General features: G+C 47.0%; 1 protein-coding gene across 2 annotated transcripts in view; it reads right to left on the bottom strand.

Moving 5' to 3' along the window:
* Nucleotides 1–23,283, bottom strand: part of LOC310829801 (transcription factor CP2-like protein 1) — a 34,039-nt gene extending 10,756 nt beyond the window's left edge. The window contains exons 1-14 of one of the 2 annotated variants that reach the window (XM_083708761.1): nucleotides 22,389–23,283; nucleotides 21,577–21,747; nucleotides 19,289–20,052; nucleotides 17,850–17,989; nucleotides 15,907–16,017; nucleotides 13,485–13,639; nucleotides 12,455–12,528; nucleotides 11,866–11,971; nucleotides 9,420–9,526; nucleotides 7,065–7,217; nucleotides 6,035–6,145; nucleotides 4,207–4,304; nucleotides 2,755–2,809; nucleotides 247–340 (exon numbers count right to left, since the gene is read on the bottom strand). In XM_083708761.1, the coding sequence (XP_083564887.1) occupies nucleotides 247–340; nucleotides 2,755–2,809; nucleotides 4,207–4,304; nucleotides 6,035–6,145; nucleotides 7,065–7,217; nucleotides 9,420–9,526; nucleotides 11,866–11,971; nucleotides 12,455–12,528; nucleotides 13,485–13,639; nucleotides 15,907–16,017; nucleotides 17,850–17,989; nucleotides 19,289–19,504 (1,420 nt within the window). In that variant the 5' untranslated portion in view covers nucleotides 19,505–20,052; nucleotides 21,577–21,747; nucleotides 22,389–23,283. Of the gene's footprint in view, nucleotides 1–246; nucleotides 341–2,754; nucleotides 2,810–4,206; nucleotides 4,305–6,034; nucleotides 6,146–7,064; nucleotides 7,218–9,419; nucleotides 9,527–11,865; nucleotides 11,972–12,454; nucleotides 12,529–13,484; nucleotides 13,640–15,906; nucleotides 16,018–17,849; nucleotides 18,045–19,288; nucleotides 20,053–21,576; nucleotides 21,748–22,388 lie in introns of those variants that run through there. The other variant, XM_083708762.1, reaches the window with a different exon arrangement.
* Nucleotides 23,284–23,536: the final 253 nt, after the last annotated feature.

Genomic DNA, 23,536 nt, shown 5'->3' with positions numbered 1-23,536 from the left:
ATAATCAGAGACAGGCGTCTGCCTTGCGGAGATTGCAATCTAAATCTGTTTGCTCTGTGGTGCATAGCGGTGGCTTTCTCTCTGAACTTTAAAAATGTGTGACAGAGAGATTTCTCCATGCCTTAAAAAAACGTTTGTAGGGTGGGGGTTGTTCTGGTGGGAGACCAGAAAAGGGCACTGGTCGGGGGGGGGGATCAACATTTCAAGGGGGAGATGAGCTATGTTTTGGAAGAGGAAAAGCCTCACCTGTATAGCTGGCGAAAATCCGGGAGTAATTGGGGAACCTGTTTTTGTGCAACCATTGTTGGGTTTCCAAGATGGAAGCACTGGGGCTCAGGGCCTGAAAGGAAGAGTGGGAGAAACATGGAGAAATCAACATCAGCTACAACCCAGAGGGCCCTGGGGATCAGATACATCAAAGGCAGTATATAAATGCCCAAGTATAAGAACAATTCAAGTTTCTTGGCTTCCACACTTCGCTGGCTGGTGCCAAAAGATTTGGTAGGAGCCTGCTAAACATTCAACAGTGCTGATTCACCCATTCCAGGCAACCATCTATGATTGGATTCGAAGTGTCACTTCGATGTTTTAGGACTGAGCCTAGGAACCTTGAAGCCTTACCTAGAAGGTGGGGTTGCTGTAATGCCACCAACCCGTATTATTTATATAATTTATATCCTTCTACATGCCCCAGTCTCTGCATGACTTGCATGAATATTTAGGATTTCAATTTTTTAAAAAAATAATAATTAAATGACATAAAAGAGATGGCAGTTAATGGCACTATGCTGTTGCGGGACAAATTATTGGCAGGAATTTGAAAAAAACATATTCAAAATCTGTTCCCAAGAGCCTTTGTGTGCAATCAGTTCAGAGAACTGGACGAAGTGGTGTGGGCTGCATGTGGCATGTTTTGAACTCAGTGCAGGGGACGACGACAACCTTCGGGCTCTCTCCTCAGCTCCCGGTGGTGTTGCTTGGAAGAGCAACACCAACAAAAATGTTGACCTGGACAAGCCGGTGGCAATTATCTGGTGCTGTTGTGTGTGGTGTGTCCTTTCCTAAGCACAGTGACACAACATGCATATGCCCTTTTTAGATGCCGGCTGCTAAAAGTAAAACCATCTGCTGCCACCAGACGTCACTCTCATACCGTGTTTGGGAAGGCAAAGCAAGAGAAGGCACAAGCTAGCAAAACTACTGGGATTATGGGCAGGGGCGAGGTTCAGATCTCTTTGCCATCAAATAGTCCCTTGCCACTGGTTGCTGACCCCTGCGCTAGAGCCTTCAGGGAACCCTTTCTGAATCAACTCATCAGCCAAGGATTGCCAGGCATTTTGCATACTCGCAGCAGAATCTAGGGGGTGGTGAAGTGGACCCCCTCCAGGGGTGCAAAATCAGCAAAAAAATATGTCTATAAATAAAAATACTGTTATTGCTTCATAAAAGGTTTTTAATAGAAGGTGAACTGAATGGGTGGAGGGGGTGGTTGGAGGAGAGGCGGAAAGAGCTAATCCGTCCATTAATCTACTTGCACTTTGTGCTTTCGAACTGCTAGGTTGGCAGGAGCAGGGACTGAGCAATGGGCGCTCACCTCGTTGCGGGGACTCAAACCGCTGATCGGCAAACCCTAGGCTCTGTGGCTTAGACCACAGCACCACCCGCATCCCTGAACTGAATGGGTGGAGGGGGTGGTTGGAGGAGAGGGGGAAAGAGCTAATTCGTCCATGGCTAGGGGGTGCAATCTGGATGGTTCTGCCAGAGCCACCCCACACCATACACATCTAGCACACGTTTAAAACCCCAAAGAATTATGGGGGCTGTAGTTTAAGGATGTTGGGGACTGTTGCCAGAAAACTCATGTGCTTTTAAATGTGTCTTGGAGGTGCTTTGCAAGAATGGTGTGGATCTGCCCTCAGTTCCTATCAGGCCAGAGGAGGTCTTTGGGGTCTTAGACCTGTTCCTTTTAACCTAGAGCTCTCAGACTGCTTCTGCAGCTGCCTATTTCAGCGGTTGGTGGTGGTTCTTGTGGGGGAACCTTGCAGTTCTTCAACAAACTGGTTAATTTCCCAAGCTACGTTTTGCTTGAAAACCATGGTGTGAAACAACCCAGACTTCTTCTTTTTTGCTGCTGATGCTAAGCATAGGAATACAGCCTGTCAGGTCAAATAAAAGAAAGCAGTTCTTCACGCAGTGATGGCCACCATTTTGGACGTCTTTAAAAGAGGATTGGACAACTTCATTGTGAATAAGGTTATCAATCTCTGCTAGCCACAGAATTAAGAGTTGAGAGGGACCACGAGGGTCATCTAGTCCAGCCCCCTGCACTCCACCGCTATGCTTAGAGGCAATAATACTTCTGAATACCAGTTGCTGGAATCCACAGGAGGGGAGAGGGCTCTTGCGCTCGAATCCTGCTTGTGGGTTTCCCATAGACATCTGGTTAGACACTGAGAACAGGATGCTGAATGGGCCACTGGCCTGATTCAGTAGGGCTGCTCTTATGTTCCTAATAAATGAACAAATAAATGCAAACTACTAGACTACGCCTCCTGGTTTTCATGGGGAGCCCAAGTAGTTGGGACCTGCGGAAAAATGGACCTAACTGTAGTTTTCTGAGATGCAGCTTTCTCAGTGTATCATATAAAAACATTTTAAGATTGCACCAGTGCCTAGAAAATATAAACTGAAAGAGATGAAAACTTTTACGAGGGTGAAGCCAGCCTATCGGTGTGTGTCCCATCCCCCTCTTACCTCTGCCGTGCTCTCTGATGAGCTATCCAAGGTGTAGCCAGGTGAGGAGCACATCCTGCCAAACAGAGGAACAAAAGTGGGTTACAGTGGTATCTTGGGTTACAGACACTTCAGCTTACAGACACTTCAGGTTACAGACTCCTCTAACCCAGAAATAGTACCTCAGGTTAAGAACTTTGCTTCAGGATGAGAACAGAAATTGTGCGGCAGCAGGAGGCCCCATTAGCTAAAGTGATACCTCAGGTTAAGAACAGTTTCAGGTTAAGAACCGACCTCCAGAACGAATTTAGTTCTCCCTTTCCATGGAGGCGCAGATTGCAACTATAAAAAAGGCGGCATTTTTTCATCTCCGCCAAGCTAAGCAGTTGGCTCCTTACCTCTCTCACCCTGACCTAGCCACTGTGATCCACGCGACGGTCACCTCTAGACTGGATTATTGTAACTCACTCTACGTGGGGCTGTCCTTAAGACTGACCCAGAAACTCCAGCAGGTGCAGAATGCCGCAGCGAGACTCCTTACGGGGTCTTCGCTGCGAGATCACATTCACCCGGTGCTATACCAGTTGCACTGGCTCCCAGTGGAGTACAGGATCAGGTTTAAGGTGCTGGTTTTACCCTTTAAAGCCCCATACGGCCTAGGACCCTTGTACCTAAGGGACCGCCTCTCCTGGTATGTCCCCACGGAGGACCTTACGGTCTTCAAACAAAAACATCTTGGAGGTCCCGGGCCACAGAGAGGTTAGGCTGGCCTTAATCAAAGCCAGGACTTTTTCGGCTGTGGCTCAGATCTGGTGGAACGCTCTGTCACAAGAGACTAGGGCCCTGCAGGACTTGACATCTTTCTGCAGGGCCTGCAAGACAGAGCTGTTCCACCAGGCCTTTGGCCAGGGCACAGCCTGACCCCCTCCTTTGGCAATCCTCACAGAACTCTAGCCCAATGGTTACAATTAATCTGATCTGAATTAATTTTATAATGAAATGATTTTAGAATGTTGTATTTATTTTACTGTTAGCTGCTCTGAGCCCGGCTTTGGCTGGGGAGGGCAGGATATAAATAAATTATTATTATTATTATTATTATTATTATTATTATTAACCTGAGGTACCACTGTATTCTCTAGATAGCACAACAAATCCACTAAAGTGGGGGTGGGGGGAGACCCACCACGATTAGGCAAGTGACAGGAAAATGCCCTGGACAGTGTGGGGAAGATGAACAGTTTACAGGAAGACGTATAAACACAGCTGGCACAAATCGGGACGAATCCTCAATGTCATTTAACAGCCCTGGAAGGAATGCTCAATAAAGACAGGAGATAGTCTGACCTCCGCATGAGCTTTGTGCAAGCAAGTCGGGACAAATGCGGGCGGCAGTGGGGGAGTCGTCCAGGGCTTCGAAAGGATGAGGTTCTTTTCTCATGCTACCACAGGCTCTCGCTTTGCCCAGCTTACCTTTCAGGGGTCTGAAGCTTGAAGGAATGGGGAGAGACAAGTCCAGGGGTGGTTGGAGGACTGTGAAGGTTGCCGGCAACTTCTGGCCATGGGGCACACTGGAAAAGGAGGGGAAAGGTGGTAAGAGGAAACAAAGACCAGGAGAGAAATGTTAGGCCTTGGATGCTGCAACATCTGACACACTCACCCATCCTCTGGAGCTTTGGGGCTACAGCCCTCCTACTTCAGAGAACACCTATCAAAGGGCTGTGTGCATCATGGCACTGCATGGTTGCAGAAAGCTTTTGTTCAAAAAGCAAGTTCCTAGTCCTTACGGATGTGATGGTAGGCTTGAAGTTATCTGGGCAATGCCTACTGAAAACCTAGATGCTGGATGAGGTGCTGAGGAGGATTCCCAGTGGACAAGGCTTTAGTGCGCAGCTTAACTCTTTTATCTGCCCCTATAACTAGCAAGGGACGTGGGTGGCGCCGTGGGTTAAACCACAGAGCCTAGGACTTGCCGATCAGAAGGTCAGTGGTTCGAATACCCACGACGGGGTGAGCTCCCGTTGCTCGGTCCCTGCTCCTGCCAATCTAACAGTTCGAAAGCACGCTCTGGCGGGAAGGTAAACGGCATTTCCGTGCGCTGCTCTGGTTTGCCAGAAGCGGCTTAGTCATGCTGGCCACATGACCTGGAAGCAGTACACCGGCTCCCTCGGCCAATAAAGCAAGATGAGCGCCGCAACCCCAGAGTCGGTCATGACTGGACCTAATGGTCAGTGGTCCCTTTACCTTTATAACTAGCAAAAGCAGTGTGAGAAGAATGTGGCTGTTTGTGGAACTTTGATTTGAATAAAGAAAAAGTATAGAACAACAAAAAACGCCAGGACTTAACGCGCTGTTAGGAATGGGAAGGGACCTGGATCATCAGCCCCTGACAGAATGGTTGTGCTGGCTAGGGCTGATGGGAGTTGTAGTTCAAAGCATCTTGTAGGCTCCAGGTTGGGGAAGCTGGCTCTAAGCTACGGATGGGAGGAGCCTGTTGTTGGACTTCAAATTGGACTTCAGCCCCAGTCATCATGGCCACTCATCAGGGATGGTACGAACTGCAGTTCAATAATTTGGCCTGGATGATTTATCAATATATCACCCAGGACCGGTGAACCCACCATTGCTCCTGAGTTCCTCTGCTAGAGACTTCCTCCAGCAAGTGTTGCTAGCAGAGGGACTCGGGAGCGATGGCGGTTTCACCAGCAATATATCACTGAGCGAAACTGCCATCCCACTCTGCTCTCATACAACAGAGAGGGATAAACAAGCTGCATTGGCGAGGCACCAATACAGCTTGTTCTTCTTTCTGCATCTTTAAACTCCTCAGCTGAGGAGTGTGTGGTTGCCACTCCCATCCAAGCAGTTAAAGGACCCCCCAGCCCGGCGCTGGCTTCTGCACAAATGGGGAGAGCACCGGGGATGGCTCTGCCACACCCCAGCTTAGCCAGACAAACAAGCTGCCTTGTCCCAGCCCACTAGGCACTGGGGTGAGGCTGAAGCCAATGCGGCTTGTTCTTTCAATACCACGGTATATCACCATGTTGGGCTGGTGATATTTGCCATGTTGAAAAGCTGATATCGCCCAGCCCTACCAACATTACCTGAAGGCCAAAAAGTTATAAGGCTGGGATAGGTCAGTTGGCAAAGCACAAGACTCTTAATCTCTGGGTTGCAGGTTTGCCCATGTTGGGCAAAAGATTCCTGTGTTGCAGAAGGCTGAATTAGATGACCCTTGGGGTCACTTCCAACTCAACAATTCTTTTATTCTCAGTCCCTGCTGTAGAAAGGGAACCCGTACCTCTGTCAACATGGTGCTTTCGTACGAGGGCTGGTATTTCTCACGCTCCTGAAGGGACTGCTTCTCAATCTTCTCCCGGTCTGTTTTTTGCTTCCGGTCTGCTCCTTTGGGCTGAAAAGTATACATTTGCTATATCTATAAAATCAAATTTTCACGTACACTTACAGTATGGTCCTGTATACTGGTAGCCGCCGCCCCCCCATTTACGTTCAGTTTTCACGCATCGGTGAAATCACACATAGCTGAAACCCATTGAAAAAGCCTGCAAACACCCTGGCCTGCCCCTGTTCCGCCCTTTTAGCAATGTTTCAGTGATGTCTTTCTGGGTCACTTCTGGGTTCGGTGAGATGTGCTGATACACAGTTGTGCACATATTGAATACATGTAAACAGTGGGGGGGGGGGCTGCCTATATTTGGAAGGAGCCCGGGAAGACAAAGGTGCCGTTCAAAACAAAGACAAAGCAAACATTCTAAAACAGATTAAAATATTCCAAAAACAATGACAATTTAAAACATCAAAAATCAGTTACAGTTTAAACAAACAAAAATATAAAAGCAGCCAAAAACCAATCCAATGATCTCAGAGTTGCCTGGAATATAATTCTTTAGCCACCAAACTCCTGGGTAAACAGGATTAAAAAAAACAACTTGAAAGTTAATGATGAAGATAGGGAACCAGCACTGAAAAGGCCCTGTCACAGCCCCCAGCTGGGCAGCACCACTAACAAGGTCTTGCCTGCTGTTCATAGGGTTTGCTCTTAGGGGGCATCCCATCCAGAAGCCAAATCAGATTCATACCCCTTAGTTTTAGTAACGGCACACTAGTTTATTAGGTGCTCCCAACAAATTCACTGGGCCCACGTAGCATAATGCAACTTGGCTTATTTGCTCGAGTCACACAGAGCAGGCACTCTCTTGGTTACGCCTGCTTTCAGCTTTCTGAAAGAGGAGCTCCATAGGAAGGCTTCTTTGCTGGGAGGATCCTTCTTCTGGGGGTGGGGGTGTTAGGGCTGGGCAAGGCAGCAATACCTTGAAGACCTTGATGAGGCAGCTGGCCGAGTGCAAGTGCTCCACATGTTCCTCCTTCTCATTGGAGCGGAAGGTGTCCACCTGGATGCGGAAGGGAACACCTTTCTCGCCACCGTTCTTGCGTAATGTGAATTCAGTACTGATGCAGTGGACCTGTTACCCAAAAAAAGTGGGGGAAGAGGAAGGTCAGAAAACGGGTAAGCAGCATCAACTGGGAACAGGGGGTGTTCATAGAGTTGTGGAGTTGGAAGGAAGGATTTTATTTTATTTTATTTTTTGCCTAACATGAGGCTTGAACCCACCACCTTGGGATTAAGCGTCTCATGTGCTACTGACAGAGCTATCGCGTAGGTTTGTTGAGCAAGGACTCTTCCAGTTTGGGCAGCTGAGTGGAAATGAGCTTTGTTACAGTCAAGAGTCTGTACAAAACAACTTTGCTCGTTCCATGCGCAAGGCCAGAGTGGTAGCAAACATCGCTTTTAGTTCCAATGCTCAGGCACCTGTGCCGGTGTTTATGGGGCCAAAAACAATGCCACACACAAACAAGGGGAAGTATCTGAATGTCTGGGGAACCCTAAGGCTTGCAGAAGTGCAGCAGGCCTTTTTAAGATCATTGGCCCATCTAGCCAACAAAGGTCCGTATAGTAAACACTATGGTTTTCCCAGTAGTGATGTATGGAAGTGAGAGCTGGACCATAAAGAAGGCTGATCGCCGAAGAGTTGATGCTTTTGAATTATGGTGCTGGAGGAGACTCTTGAGAGTCCCATGGACTGCAAGAAGATCAAACCTCTCCATTTTTAAGGAAATCAGCCCTGAGTGCTCACTGGAAGGACAGATCCTGAAGCTGAGGCTCCAATACTTTGGCCCCCTCATGAGAAGAGAAGACTCCCTGGAAAAGACCCTGATGTTGGGAAAGATGGAGGGCACAAGGAGAAGGGGATGACAGAGGATGAGATGGTTGGACAGTGTTCCCGAAGCTACCAGCATGAGTTTGACCAAACTGCAAGAGGCAGTGGAAGACAGGAGTGCCTGGCATGCTCTGGTCCATGGGGTCACGAAGAGTCGGACACAACTAAACAACAACAACAACAGCCCAGCATCCTGTTCTCACAGTGGCCAGCCAGACGCCTAGGGGAAGCCTGCAGCGGAACCTGAACACAAGAGCCCTCTCTTCCTGCAGCTGGCATTCAGAAGCATTCCTGCCTCCAGTAGTGGAGGAAGAACATCTCTATCCGATCTAGTACCCCTTGATAACCTTATCCTCCATGAATTTATCTGATCTTTTAAAGCCATCCATTGCGGGGGGGGGGGGGCGGGTAGCTCCATGAAACAGCCCAATGAAAGCTAAGCAAGCTCAGTGTACACAGAATACTAAGTGTTGCGCAGCGGGAAAGGAACCGAGTGGCTGGAATCCGGGTCCTTCTGCACTGCAACATTTTTTTAAAAAATTAAAGATTTTGTTGATTTACAAAAGTGTGCAATGTCTCTTGTATTTTTTCCCCATGTAACATTTTTACAAATCAGTTTCATTTGCTGAGACATTATGAAGAAAAGCGGGAAAGAGGTGGAGCAGAGGAAGATGGGTGGGGGTGGGGTCGGGTGGCGCTGTTTCTATTTTACTTTCAATATGTAGGGTTTGGTGTCAGCATTGCTTGTGCAGGTTCTTTGCTGTTCGCTTGTGTTCCTTTGGTGGTGAGAGAGGTTGGGGTTGGCCTAGGGTGTGGTTATTCATTTGTGGTTGGCTGTGGTGGTCTTTGTTTTCATGTGTGAGTGGGGTGGCTGGGTGTTTTGGATCACATTAGCCATACTGATTTGTATGCTGTTGGTGGATTTATGTCGTCGTCTTGTTGGGCTGTGTATGTGATAAAGGGGAGCCATAAAGGTGTCTTCTTCTATGTGTCTGCACGGCACATTTTGTTGCAGCTCCTACAGTACTATTGCCAGAGGTGGACTTTGGGCTCTCAAATTTCAGCGTGCGCATACACACACATGCCTATCACACTCCTTTCTACAGCATTGTTTCGGCAGCCCCTGAAGTGCGGTGCCCTTTGTGACCAGCACCGGTTATGCCACCCAAAAACCGCCCCAGCTATTATGAATGCGACTCGTGTGTTTGCTCGCATCCACTGACTGCTGTTATCCTAACAACATCTACTTGTTATTCAATTGCTGAAGGCGTACAATTTTGTTTACACATACTGTATTTACATTAAGTGCCAATGGTGTATGTCTTGGAAAATACAGAGGAAGCAAAACTGGCCTAAGGGGAAAGGGAATAAAGGCCTAAAGCAGGAGAAAGCAACTGTGGGAGTCAAGGAGTCCTACCGGCAGGTATCCCCACCTTGCTTGCTTACCTGGACAAAGACAGAAGTCCGCTTGGTCGGGTCCCACAGGAATTCCACAGTGTTGAGCAAGTTTGGGTGGATATGAGGTTCAAGGATGCCGACGGACATGGGGATATCTGTAGTTGTCCATCAGAGGAAGAGGGGGGGGTCAGAATTTCAGGGCAAGCTTACAATCGGAACAGTTGGTGTACACCTTGGGGAGGGGGATGCATGGAGCTCCCTCCCTGGGAGTGCACATAGAATCATAGAAGGGATCGTGGAGATCCTCTCATCTGAGCTCCCTTGCTGAGAGCAGGATCCACAGTGCAGGATGCAACGACACCTTCCCTGCTCAGTGCAACCCAGCCTCTGCTTAGATGTCCCCAGCGAATCTCTCCCATCACCTCCCAAGACAGACTGTCTTTTGCTTCTCCTAATATGTTAGTGAAGCAGAAATTGGGCTGCTACCTCCTGTCTCTCCACTGCCCTCCTTCAAATCCCTCTTCTGGGCTCAAGTTTCCCATGGAGACTTTGCCTTAAGAATCTTTTGCTCCTTATTCCCAACAGTAACCAAATTTTAAGTCCACATAACTGCATTTCGCTCCTCCTCCCTTTCCCCTTTTGTTTTCCCCATTGACTATTGCATACTCAAAATCCATTTTTCTTTTCCCTTATGATGTTCTTTTCAAGTGCCACAAATACTGATAGTCTTGTATGTATAAATACATTTCCCCCTCACCCTAAAGAAGAAGTCTCTGCCAGTGGAATGCAGAAGCAGAGAAATGTGGAGAGGACCGAAAACGTGAAGCGGTGCTGGCGAAGCAGTGGCTGAGCAGGACAGCGTGCTCCAGAAAACCTTGAAATGTCAGGGTGTGAGTCGAGGCATTTGGAGACATAAAATTATCTCCGCCAGCCCCAGGTTAGGAGCAGAATGCATGAGAAAAGGACAAAGATTTCCCTGGCGGGTTTCTCACCAGATTTCTGTGAATAGAGCCACTGCCAATGAGGGCTGCCCTGAGGCAAGACCTGCTGGCCTCTTAGTCTTGTCAAAAGACCTTGATAGAGCAGATATTCCAGTGATGAGTCTCCAGGGCAGGCCCCAAACATTTTCCTGCTTCAGGCAAAGGACATGAAGGCACTAGGACACCTATTCAAGGTGCTGACATTAGCGTTTAAATGACTTGGGCCCCAAATGCCTGAAAGGCCGCCTCTTTCGCTACAGACCCTCTTGGGTGCTGGGATTGGCAGAGGGGATGCTCTTGGATGTTTCGCCTCAGAAGATTGTGGGGCGGCCCAGGAGAGGGCTTTCTTTGTGGCAGCCCCAAAGTTGTGGATCTCCCTCCCCACAGCAGTGTGTCTGGCACCTTCACTACACAGTTTTTGGTGAGTGCTGAAAACACACCTCTGGCATTGTGACATTTGAGATGTTATATTTTTAGGATGCACCCTATTCTTGTGATCCTCATGGGTAGGCAAACTGATCCGGCCCAATTGCCTTCTAAATCCGGCCCGCGGACGGTCTGGAAATCAGCGTGCTTTAAGATGAGTAGAATGTGTCCTTTTATTTAAAGTGCATCTCTGGGTTATTTGTGGGGTCATAGGAATTTGTTCTTTTCTTCCCCCCCCCCAAAAAAAAATATAGTCTGGCCCCCCACAAGGTCTGAGGGACAGTGGACCGGCCCCCTGCTGAAAAAGTTTGCTGATCCCTAGATCTTGTGATCCTAAGTTGCTTTAACTGCTTCTAATGTTCTTTTAAAAATTGTTGTAACACGCACTGGAACCTTATGGGAAAGAGTGGGTTGTTGTTGTTATATTCTAATTATAATGTACTTTTATAATACTAAATTATTATGTGGGAGCAGTGGACTTCGGAGTCTTCAAGCAACCCCCCCACCTATGCACAATTCTACATTTGTAAATAAATGCAAACATTGCAAAACTCTAATAAGCCTCCTTCCCTTTTTTCATATTTTATTTTCAATTTTGAATAATTTAACAATTTAACATCCAAATTACTTACTTCTTCTTCCCTTCTAGACTCTCCACCCCACCCCTGGTTTCCAGTTTCTCTCCTTTATTACCTTACACATGTTTAATTTTCCATTCAGTTAGAAGTCCATTGATAACCCTAATTCACCCTAATGAAGTAATGTGAACTACTGACCTCCTTCCAAGGGAGCCCTGTGCCCCTGGAATTTCTAATTGCTCATAGAAGTGGGGCAAATGTTCACTGCATCCTAGCACTTACTGTTACTTTCTACTGAAGCTGGAGCTTTTCTTAAGGGGGATCCTTGTTCTGTTGACTGGGTTTCGCTTACAAAAAAACTCAATCTGATCTTCTCTAAAATCATCATCAAGCATTCCCAGTTACAGAAGACTGAAGGTTATGTTGAAGGTTTAAAAGAAGCAAGGTTTAGAAGCATTTAAATGGGCACAAAGTCTCCAGGGCCCAATTAAAAAATGAATCATTACTTACCAATATCCAGGATGCGGTCACCTGGCCTGTTCCACCTCCATCCCTCCAGCTGCTGGTGTTCAGTATACTGTAGCCGCCGGTCATGGAATACCACCCTGACAACACTCTGAGAGGGAGAAGGAAGTGTCAGAGATTTCCCAGGATCCACTTCTACCACTGGGGAAGTGCAATTCATCAAACACAACTTACGCATCATTTTCTCCTAAAATGCATAGGTCTGAAAGCACTCCCAATTAGGAATGTTGAAAACATTCAGACTTAAGAAAACAGAAATCCAAATGTTTTTGCTAGCAAATGAATAACAGAAGAGCAGGAATGAGAAGGGAGCATCTACAAGCATGGTGGGAATATCCTTGCTTTGTTGACACCCAACATCTGGGACCTTTGCTTTCTCTCAACAAAGAGATTGTGCATCTAGCTGTTATGACTTAGTAGCTGGACCTATCTTCTATATACTCATTTATTTGTTTCCCCCCAAAAAACTTTGCAACATATACTGTGTCAATGAATTTCATAAGCTAATTATGCATAATGAGCATCCCAGTTTTTTTGGTTTTTTAAAATGCCAGTCAAATCTCCCTTTCCTCACCTTCAGTAACTTGCGCCCCTCTGCAAACTCTCCCATCTTGGGATTGCACAGCATCCGGATCTCATAAGATTGCCCTAGAAAAGAGCAGAATATGTCAGGAATGGGAGGCTGATGTATAAAAATAGGTCAAGAATCTGGAATATCAGGCACAAATTTTCACCAATGATCTAAGCCCAACATGGATCTTGAACCCACAATCCTGAGATTATGAGTCTCGCGCTCTGCCGACTGAGCTATTCGGCTAGCAGAGGTTCCTGTGCACATTTGTAGCTTTAGTATTTGACAGTATCTGATGGGCAGCTTGCAATATGATGTAATACATATTATGTTAACCTGAAGAATTAATCAACCAGAAAACATCCCATCGAAAGCATCCAATTTTAAGCCTATCCTTCAAATGTCAGATTCCGAATCAAGCTTTGACGCTGAAATCCAAATTGCAAAATCTGAAAATTTTGAAATTTCACTTGAGTTCTAGCCTAGCCCCTTTGATATAGCAGAAATTTTACATGGGTCATGGATGAGAAGCCTCTTGCTCACGTGTGCGGCACTTCTAGTCCTCCTGATGTTGCTGAGCTGCAACTCTCATCATCCCTGGCTATGCTTTCTGGGGCTGATGGGAGTTGTAGTTCAGCAGCATCTGCAAGATCCCTCGCCCCTGCTGTGTCGCCCTCCACAATTCCCTTCATCCCTCACCACTGGCCATGCTGGCTGTGGCTGGTGGAAGTTGGGAGTTCAACAATATCTGGAGGTAAAAACCCATCAGCATGGTCTGCATCCAGACAAAACCTTCTGAAACCTCAGCAAACTGCTAGCAGCATTCTGAGCTGTAAAAGCCAGCCTGACATGTTGGCTTGTTTGTTTTTAAGCTTCTTGGATGTTTACCATCCTATTCACTGCGTTTATATTGAAGAGCCAACACATCTGTCCATGCCTTATGTTCACCGCTAGGGGTCAGCATCTAGGCAAAGTTCACTCCATCCTCAGCGTACACACACACACACACACACACACCTGCCCTAAACCTTACCTTGGTTGAGATAGGTAAGGGTCTCCTCATGCTGCTTGACAGCTGGAGAGGTAACAGCACACAGAACATACTGGAAAGAAGGGCAGTGCTGTTCGGCCGACGTGGAGATACTGTTTGGTTCTTCCTGTTTCAGGAATGGCAAAGTCAGGGGTTCCCTGCAGGTAGCAAGGGAGAGGGGCACTTACAAATGATGATTTTACACTCAGCTGAGGGGAGAAACTCCTGCATAGACATCACGTATATGAAGGAAGTAGCCTGCAGACAGAGAGCCAGTTTGGTGTAGTGGTTAGAGTGTTGGACTAAGACCTGGGAGACCCAGGGTTCAAATCCCCACTCTGCCACTGCCTCTCAACCTAACCTACTTCACAGGTTTGTTGTGAGGATTAAATGTATACAGTACCTCCTTGTGGTTTCTGGAGAAAAACGGGGGGGGGGGGGATAAATGCAACATACATACAGTGGTACCCCTGGTTGCGAATGGGATCCGTTCCAGAGGCCCGTTCGCAACATGAAAAGCCCGCAATCTGAAGCACCATAGCTGCACAGGTGTGCAGCACAATTTGGTGTTTGTGTGCATGCGCAAAGCATGATTTAGCGCTTCTGCACATGTGCAAGCGGCGAAACCCTGAGGTAACCCTTTCTGGTACTTCCGGGTCGCTGCAGGATGCAACCTGAAAGAACGTAACATGAGGTATGACTGTATTCAAATGCACTTGAAAACTCCATACGTACATGCATGCAGTGTGCAAATGTCAGGATGCCGAATCCAACAGTGGCTTCCCTGTGCATAGATGGTGCAGTATGGCTAGCTGTTTACGTGCAGATTACCTGCTAATTTCTACATCCTTGCCCTTTCTATGTAGGAGTATCATGAGTCATAAGGCATCGGGTGGGGGGGTGTTGTTGTTCCCTCGTCCCACTTCTGAATGTTCAATGTGCCTTAAGTAGAACACAGCTCTTGTCTGAAAGCATCTCTCTCACACGTTCTGTCCTGCGCTGACAACATTCACATCCATCTTACAAATAAAGCAAGCAAAGGTTACTAGACTGCCCAATTTATAATTAGCTGGCTTGCCAAAATGTAGCTGAGTTACTCGTTAGTGGCACATTTAACAGCTCCGAAGAGGAAGAAAGGGGGAAAGAAAAGAAACCGCTCTCTTCTGCTTCACAAAAGCTTCCTTGCCCGCTCTCCTGGGGGCAATTCTTTACCCCAGACTGCCGGGTGAGTCTCTTTATGCGCAAGCCTGTTTTCACATGTCATGAGTCTGCAAAAAGGCTTTCGACAATACCCTCTGCATTTAGCTAGGTTGCTCTCTAGGTGGCTTGGGGTCAGTCCCTGTCTTCCGCCCACCTGACGTACGTCACAGAAGTCTTTCTTTCTTTCTGCCTGCCTCTTGCATCTCTCTGGCCTTGGACTCTTAAATGGAACCGTTTAACAGAACTTGTGGGCGGCTGCAAAATCTAGACTTCAACAGGCTCGCTTGTCACGCTCGGGGCTTGAAGAGGCCTCTGGGGTGGTTTTCTGGACTTTAAAAATAAATCCACCTCTGCAGAGTTGCAGTCTGGATGAAGGAGAGATCCAGGTGGCAAAGGAGGTGTTAGGAAAGGTGAGCTTCAGAGCAGGTTCAAAGGAAGCTTTTGGTTAGGGAGAGGGAGGCAGAGTAGAGGAGGAGACCCCCTCTGAGTGTTGCAAGCATGGCAGAAGGCATGAGAACAGCAGAGTGGAGAGAGTAAGGAAGAAGGGGCAGAGGAGAGAGAACCAGGAGGTGAAAAACTCTGGACAGCAGTTTGGGAGGAGCCTGGCGAGGCATGTTGGAGCAGTCTTGCAGGTGGGGATACAAAGCACCCCCAAAGAGCCAACGAACACAGTTGAACCCAAAAAGGAAAGCAACGGGAGATCCATCCAAATCATTGGTTCCTTCACTAGTCCATAAAGTCTCCCTCGCATGGATGAATCTTGGCTTCTGTGCTATGAAGCTTAATTTTCTGGAATTTGTCTAGGAAACTTAACTACTGCAAGACGTAGCAATGCCTCTAGTGTAGGTGGCTTTAAAATAGGTCACAAACAAATCCGTGGGAGGTGAGTCTGTGGAGGGGGTATCAGCCGAAATAGTTGAAGTGGAGCCTCCCTGTGCAGAGGCAGTCTACCTCGGAATAGCAGATCCCTCTCGGCTTGGGAGATTTCACAAGACCTGCTGTTGGAAGCGGGCTAGATGAGCTGTTGGTCTATGGTGAGGCTGTTTGAATGGTTCTAAGCGGCACCAATAACTCCTGCCACAATTCTACGCATCCCTTCCTGAATAAATTTCAGGCTTCTGCATGAACTTTCCACCTCCCCGACCTCTGCGGATGGCGTTGGGTGGGAAGGGAAATGCAGGGCAGGGCAGGGCAGGGCAAGACAGACAAAAAGAAGGCCTCTCACCTTATAATGTTGCTTCCAGAGCAAGGATACACTTCCCCCGGGCTTGGCCAGTAATGATCAGGTTGGCTGTGCCAGAAAAGCATGATTGGCAGATCCCCCAAAAAAGATGGACTAGGAAAATACCAGAGAAAAAGAAAAGAAAGTCTTAGCTCTGCAGCAGGCTGTGGCTGTTGTGCAACTGGGACCATCCCTTTTCTTTTTATGCACCTGCCGGCCAGGTGGGAGTGTTCAAAAGGAAATGCCATTCAATTGGCTGAGGGTTAAATACCTTGGATAACAGCATTTTATAGCCTTTTCCTTTCCTTGGGTTGACCAGAGGAACTGATAGGTGCCAAGGACCCAGGACACATTTCTTTACTTAAAGAGTAGCCCACAACCTCATTAAAGAGAGACATGGGTGTATAGTCCAAAAGAACAGAGAAGGAAGCATGAAAAAGCCCAGGCAGGTAAAAAACAACAACAACCTGGTGGATAAACCCCAAAGTTAGGTAAAATTACCTGTTTGGAACTAGGATTCATTGGGCAGTGCTGGATAAATTTTAGACCCCTATCTATACATTTTGAACAATCAACAAACTATCACTATTAAATGAAATTATTCAGAGGGAGGGAGGGGAGGGAGGGAGATAAAAGAATAATTGCTTGCATATGTTTGTAAATGTAATTGCAGTCAGGAAGAGCAAAATAATTTCTGCTTAAACCACTTGCAAAATAAAACAATAATGTCCCATTGGCTGCTGAGGCAAACTGTGTGACAGGATAAACTGTGGTTTCCAACCCAGCATTCTGTATTCTCAGATATAGGTTGGTTAGAGGGGCTGGTTAGAAAGGGTCTGTCTTTCTGGAACCCCCATCCCAGTGCAGAAGGGGAAAGTCTCCATTGCCACAGGATAACTGGGAGAGCTTTGTGTACACACAAACAGCAGTCTTCTCAAAACATTGAATAAAATGTGGATTCCATCAATGTTGCATTGCCTTTCTTTTTGAATGCAGAGTGAGCCTCCCTCCTCCGACTATGTTAAGTGATAGCAGGGGTGAATCCTTCTAGGCATGGGCAGGGCACTTTACCTTCACTGCATATTTATCATAGCCAGCTCTCAGGTCAACTGCTTTCAGGTCAACTGTAGTGTCTTCCTGGCAGGCTCAGACTCCAGAACACCCCCCTTTTAGAAAGGGAACCCCTGGTGGGAATTTACATGCGGCTTGCTTAAAAGCAAGCACAGTTCTAGAGTATCCAGCAATCCGTCACACTCTGGTGTGACCAAGATACAGAAAACAGGCAGAATGGGGCTTTGCAGCCTGGTTCACAATGGCTGGTGTCACCAGGGGGCAGATTTAGCACCCAATTCAGTGGTGTGTCCCAAAGTGCACCCCAATACTTCCTTCTATATCCTTGGTCACTTCACTGGGGAAAACCAAAATTCAGCACTTTTTCGACATTCATTTATCAGATTTGTTTTAATACCTCCCTCCGATGTGCAATTATCAGGACAGTTTATACATGTAAAAGTAGAAAGAAATTACCAAAAGCAGATGCAAAATTATTATTATTTTTAAAAACTGGAAGGTGGAAAAGCACAGTGGCAAAAGCCTTTTTGGGGTGAGAGGTCTCTTTCCTTGGTGATGGAAAGTCCTTGTTGCTTAACATAGGCAGCTGGTGAGCTTCCCTAGGGAGAAAGTTCCATAAGAGGGCAGACTCTCTCCCCAGGGATACCATGGCTATGATGATAGTGAAACCCACACACACACACACAGAGGGAGAGAGAGAGAGAGAGCACCAGAGAGAGAGCCAGGAGAGTTAGCAGGATTACACTCCTCCGTCCATAGGTCTGGCCAAGGCACTGTGCCAAAACCAGGCCTGGAGTTGAAGGACAACCACCTCACCCAATTGCTACGTCTTTCAAGGCAATCGGGACCAGCCCCTTTCACAGTGAGGCACTTACTTGGACCCAGGCACCTTGCTAAAAACAAAAGCCAAGGTGAGCCAAAGGTCAAGCAGACGTGTGGTTGGCCACACCTCCTCCAAGCACTTCATCCACCTTCTCAGACCACTGGCCTTCCACAGCATCCAGGGATGGGGAATCTGTGGCAATAAACATAAAACTAGATGGTGCTCTGGTGGCAACCATTGGTCTGATCTGTAGAAACAACAGCATCTGGAGTCAAGATAGATACGGACTATTTTATCCTCAAACTGCTTAGCAATCATGGCACCATATGCCTTTATAGGGAAGGGCAGAACTTGCCCTGGAGTCCTGATAATGGACAGCCCAGCCCAGCCTTCACTGACCAGGCTCTGGCAGACGTCCTCCCCATATGCGCACACCCATCCTAATGACAGAACTAGTCCTGGGAATCATAATCAGACTTCCGCAGCTCATTTCAAATGTTCAAAGCCCTTCGCCTCCCTCATTGCGGTGCAAGAGCCCCACAAAGTAGGTCAGCTTTGTTCTTCTCACATTACAAGAGAGGGTGTCTGAGGCTGATCAGATGGCGGCTTGCCCAAGGCCTCCTTGTAGATTTGTGACAGCCATACAGGATTGGTGCTGTCACCTGGCATCCTTGGACCATTGCCAGGGCCCAGGCAAGACCCACTGCTGATGCCTCTCCCTGGAATGCTTAAAATTCTGGCCCCGTGCTCTGAGCAGCCCCAGGTAGCCGGTCCAGTTTCCCACAATGCTCCTCACCTAACATCCTGTCTAGGACGACAGCCACCCCACCCAAATAAGTTTTTCCTGGGACCAAGAAAGAGAGGAAGGGACCCACTAGGGCCCCCCTCAAAACTGAAGCTGGTCAATATATTACACGTTTAGGGCAGTTTTTAATATTTAATGCTGTATTGTTTTTAACACTCAATTGGGAGCCGCCCAGGGTAGCTGGGAAAACTCGGCCAGATGGGCAGGGTATAAATAAATTATTATTATTATTATTATTATTATTATTATTATTAAGGTTCAAACCGGGGACTCCCCATTTCCCCTTCTAAATCCACTTTACTACACATAGCTCTCTCTTTGGGGCAATTAGAAGCCTTCCAGTTCCACCACCTAAAAGTGTGCCTTCCTGAGAGCTGGCCTCACAATGGGTTAACTTTGGAGGCAGTGTTGGTATTAATGACTGTTGCATAGTCAAACACACAGTTGCCTGGAGTGTGCAGGAGGTCAGTGGGGGAAATGGGGTCTGACGCAGTAAGGCAGGAAGAATCCTTTCGGCTCTTGCGCAACCGTGCTGGAACCATTTCCGTATTATTACGGAGAAGAGTTATAAATGTGTCATTATGTAAATCCTCCAAGTCAGACAATCACTACCAGAATGAAAAGAGGGAAAGGGCGGTGGGGGTGGGGGTGGGGGTGGGGGGTGGGAATTGTTGCCTGCTCCTCACCTCTTGCCGGACGATTCCCAATTGTGTGATTGTTTTGGCAGCGTCAATGCCAGCATCATAAAAGTGAACTCGCCCGGCGTGTTCAAGAGCCCAGGTGTCAATTCCGGAGACGGGCAAATTGCACCTGTACTTCGTACAGCAGGTTTGCGGGAGGTCCGGGGGATGCCATAGCTCAGTGGCAGAGCACATTCTTGGCATGCGTCCAGTGCTCTGCATCTCTCAGAAGGCCTTTGCTCTGAAACCCTGGAGAGCCCAGGTTGCACTCTGTAGAACACTATCTTCTATTCGAAGGGCCATCCAGGTTCAAGTCTGGCGTATAAAGAAAGAAGCTAAGAAGGGTGAGCAGAAGACTTGAAGTTGCCCATCAAGCCAAGGCTGGCTCAAGATATTTTGCTGCCTGAGGCCAAGGACAATATGGGCACTCATCTACACACACATGTCCCTTGTGTGGAAACAGACCACCCTGGAAGTTGAACCCTCCCCATGATGAGACAGTGTCGTCCATCACACCTGAGGTCAGTCAGCTAGCATAAAAGGCTCAGTCCTCCCAACCCGCTCCACACACTGATAATTTTACTATTTATACCCCACACATCTGACTGCGTTGCCCCAGCCACTCTGGGCAACTACCAACATATATTAAAGCAGAATAAAACAGTAAACATTAAAAAAAAATACTTCCCTATACAGGATTGCCTTCAGACGGCTCAGGGGTCAGATAACTCCATACCCTCTGACCTTTCTCTAATGAAAATAGGGGTGTTCTAAGGAAAAGCGGGATCAGATTAGAAACCGGGACGGCTTCTCTAAATCAGGGATGTCACTAGAAAACAGGGACACTTAGGAGGGTCTGCAATCTGCATGGGGGGGGGGGGAATCCTCCAGAAAATTCATCAGCATGCTAGTGCACAGTTCTCCTAATAAACACTTTTTTAAAAATGGAGCTTTGCCTGAAGTACATTTTTGCAAGAAATTTCCCCTATTGATTTTGTATGTATTACTTAGCCTGATAGGCACCTTGTTGTGGCATGCACACTTTCACCTACTACAGGGTATCCCCACCCCTGCCTTAATACAGCCGTACCTTGGAAGTCAAACAGAATCCGTTCCAGAAGTCCATTTGACTTCCAAAACGTTTGGGAACCAAAGCGCGGCTTCTGATTGGCTGCAGGAAGCTCCTGCAACCAATCAGAAGCCATGGAAGCCCCATCAGACGTTCGGGTTCCAAAGAATGCTCACAAACCGGAACACTCACTTCTGGCAAAAAAAATTCCTTCCAGTAGCACCTTAAAGACCAACTAAGTCAGTTCTTGGTATGAGCTTTCGTGTGCATGCTTTTTTTTTTTTTTTTTGCCATGCTGTTGATTTTATTTTGCAGGACAGCTGAAACCCCAAAGAACTCGGAATCTCAGACGGGCGGCAAGTGCAGGAGTTGCAACACCTCTGGCGGGATCATCCCTTGGTTGTAGGCGTACCACCCTGCTGCGGAAGCCAAGGCAATGAATGTCATCCCCACGAAACTTTTGACGGCAAACGAAGTCCACGAACCTGTAATGGTTAGCGAATCCTTAGTGACCTCGGCGTTAGGGGCCTCCTCCGGCATGCACACGAAAGCTCATACCAAGAACTGACTTAGTTGGTCTTTAAGGTGCTACTGGAAGGAATTTTTTTTGTTTTGACTATGGCAGACCAACACGGCTACCTATCTGTAACTCACTTCTGGGTTTGTGGTGTTCGGGAGCCAAAACATCCGAGTACCAAGGCATTTGGGATCGAAGGTACAACTGTAAATGCATTTTTGTAGACATTGGTGGGTTGGGGAACTTCACTGCAACCTTAGAAGAAGTGTGAGCTTTAAAGGGGAGCCATGGTTTGGTTTTGCATATTGGCTGAGAAGTGTGGATTAGGGTAGTTTCTCATTAAAATGCCAACAAAATTGAATTTCAGCTGCCCCTCCCTACCTGGACTACCATTCAACGTATTAGTCCATGAATTTGAGGACAGTCACATTACCTATCAGCTTATGACATACCCTCCAACATTTCTCTGATTTCCTAAGGAAAAGCGGGACATTCAAGGACATTCTGGCTTCTGTAAATCCAGGACTGTACTTGGAAAATAGGGACCTTCAGAGGGTCTGTTATGAATGTTGATAATTCTCTACTCCCACTATGAAAGCTAAACCATGACTCAGCACTAAAATTCTAATTAGGAGAATCCTAAATTCATTTTTGAAAGAAAATTTGAGTTGGGCAAACATTGCTTAAGTTTTTCCCTCTCCCCGTTACATTTCACTGTGTCCCATTCCAGAAGGAAGTAAATTCCAGTTCCAGGTTTTCTTTGGTAGAGAATATTGCAATGGAGTGGAGCGATCCTTAGCTGGCAGCTGGCATGTAAGGAACCCTTGGTCCCTGGTGGAATCCTGTTCCAGGGCAAGATCCTCTTCTGGAACAGATTCCCTGCAATCAGGAGAAGTAAAGCAGAGAAGCTGGTTGAATCTAAGAGAGTCACTTTGGGCTCCGGGGATGAGGGACCTTGAGAGAAACTCATCTTAAAACAGAGTGTTACTTGTTCTGGGATGCTGACGGTGTGCTAAGCATCCATTCTACAGCTCTTCTTCTTCTTCTTCCTACGCAGTCGCTCTGACTAAGAAGGTTCAGCAAAGGCCATGGAGAGAGGAGACTCGGTGGGGCATGAGTCATCTATGCTGCCATACAGAGCTTTGGCAGCTTACAACTTTCCTATGATTGCATTTGGGCAAAATGAATGTTTTTGTGCTCCAGTTGCCAGACGAATAGGAAAGGTAATTCTGCCTTCTGCTGGGCCGTGCATGTGAAAATAATTGTTCTGTGAAGGTACTGTTTGCAGTGGGGATTTTTTTTAAAAAAAATAGTTCAAGTTTCTAGGCCTCATTATGGTGGAACCATACACCCTGAAACCACGTATCTGCAAACAGATCCGGTGCTCATTTCTTGTCTGTTTGGTTGCTTAATGACCTCTATCCATTCCTCTCCTCCTGCCACAATAGTCCTCCTTATCCCTGCACACACACACACCCCAAAACCCCACCACATCCTGATTTTTGCACGAGCTCACTTACTAAGTTTGTAACAAAAGCATGAGCAAGTCCCAGCATCAAGGTGATGTAGACCAATTTCACAACAGATTTGCTAATGCTCAAACCTCCTTAAAATCCCAAACCACCAACCTGGAAATCTTGCTCCTGCCTAATCCCTAACTTTGTAGGATTGGCTGTGGTTATTTAGTGGTGACGTGGGGTACTCTGTGCATGTTCAAGGGCACAGTCATCTTTATTATTACTTTATACAGTTTCCAGGCTTTGCTTCTGGAGCTGAGACCCTCATTACCTCTGGCTCCTTCTGGGGTTTAGATGAGCTAACTTGGGATTGTTTGTTTTGGGAGCTGAACTGGAAGCCTTGCCAGTTTTATTATTCAGAAATAGCTCCTTTGTACTCTTCCCTATACTGTAACTTGTTGCTTACTTTTCCCCTATAATGAGTTCAAAGCGAGGGGTGAGGAAAGGAAATATCCACAATATGGAATGTTCTCTGAATACGAAATCTGGGTTTACAGCAAACAATTTTTAAAAAGGGTGGGGGTTGTTGTGAAAATGGGCAGGAAGAGAGGATAGAACCCTTGGCTGGAGGAATCGCCCAGAGGAATCACAACCTGAATGCCCAAGGTTTAATTCAAGGTGACAAATGTCTCCCCAAATAGTTCAGGTGCAGGAAGCAGTGAATAGCTACAACCAGGACTAGATACTTGATGACATAATTGATCACAAGGGGTGCTTCCTGTGGGCTCAGACAGATATCTGGTTTGGCCCTGCATCTCTGTGGTCAGCCAGATGCCACTGGCTAATCATAGCATGCCAGAAATCATCTGTCCCCAGGATTTGGCCATCAAACGAATCCTGCCTGAAACACAGAGGGTGGTATTCCATGATAGTCCTGCTCAGAGTAGACCCACTGAAGTAGACATTATTAACTTCAGTACATTCATTTCAATGAGTCTGCTCTGAGTAGAATGCATCTCGTTTGTTCCATTTTTAGCTCTAGATGTCATTGATATATCACCCTCCATTAATTTGTTCAACCATTTTTAATAATGTATATATGTGTTTAATTTATACCCAACTTTTCTCCAAGGAGCACAAGATAAGCCTACATACTTTAATCCTCACAACAACCCTTGAAGGTAGGCCCAAAGATACTGACTGGCCCAGGG

The sequence above is a fragment of the Podarcis gaigeae genome (genome assembly GCF_964106915.1).
Source record: "Podarcis gaigeae genome assembly, chromosome: 13".
NCBI lineage: Eukaryota > Metazoa > Chordata > Lepidosauria > Squamata > Lacertidae > Podarcis > Podarcis gaigeae.
The sequence above is the reverse complement of the archived record's forward strand: the minus strand, read 5'-3'. Positions and strand labels throughout refer to the sequence as shown.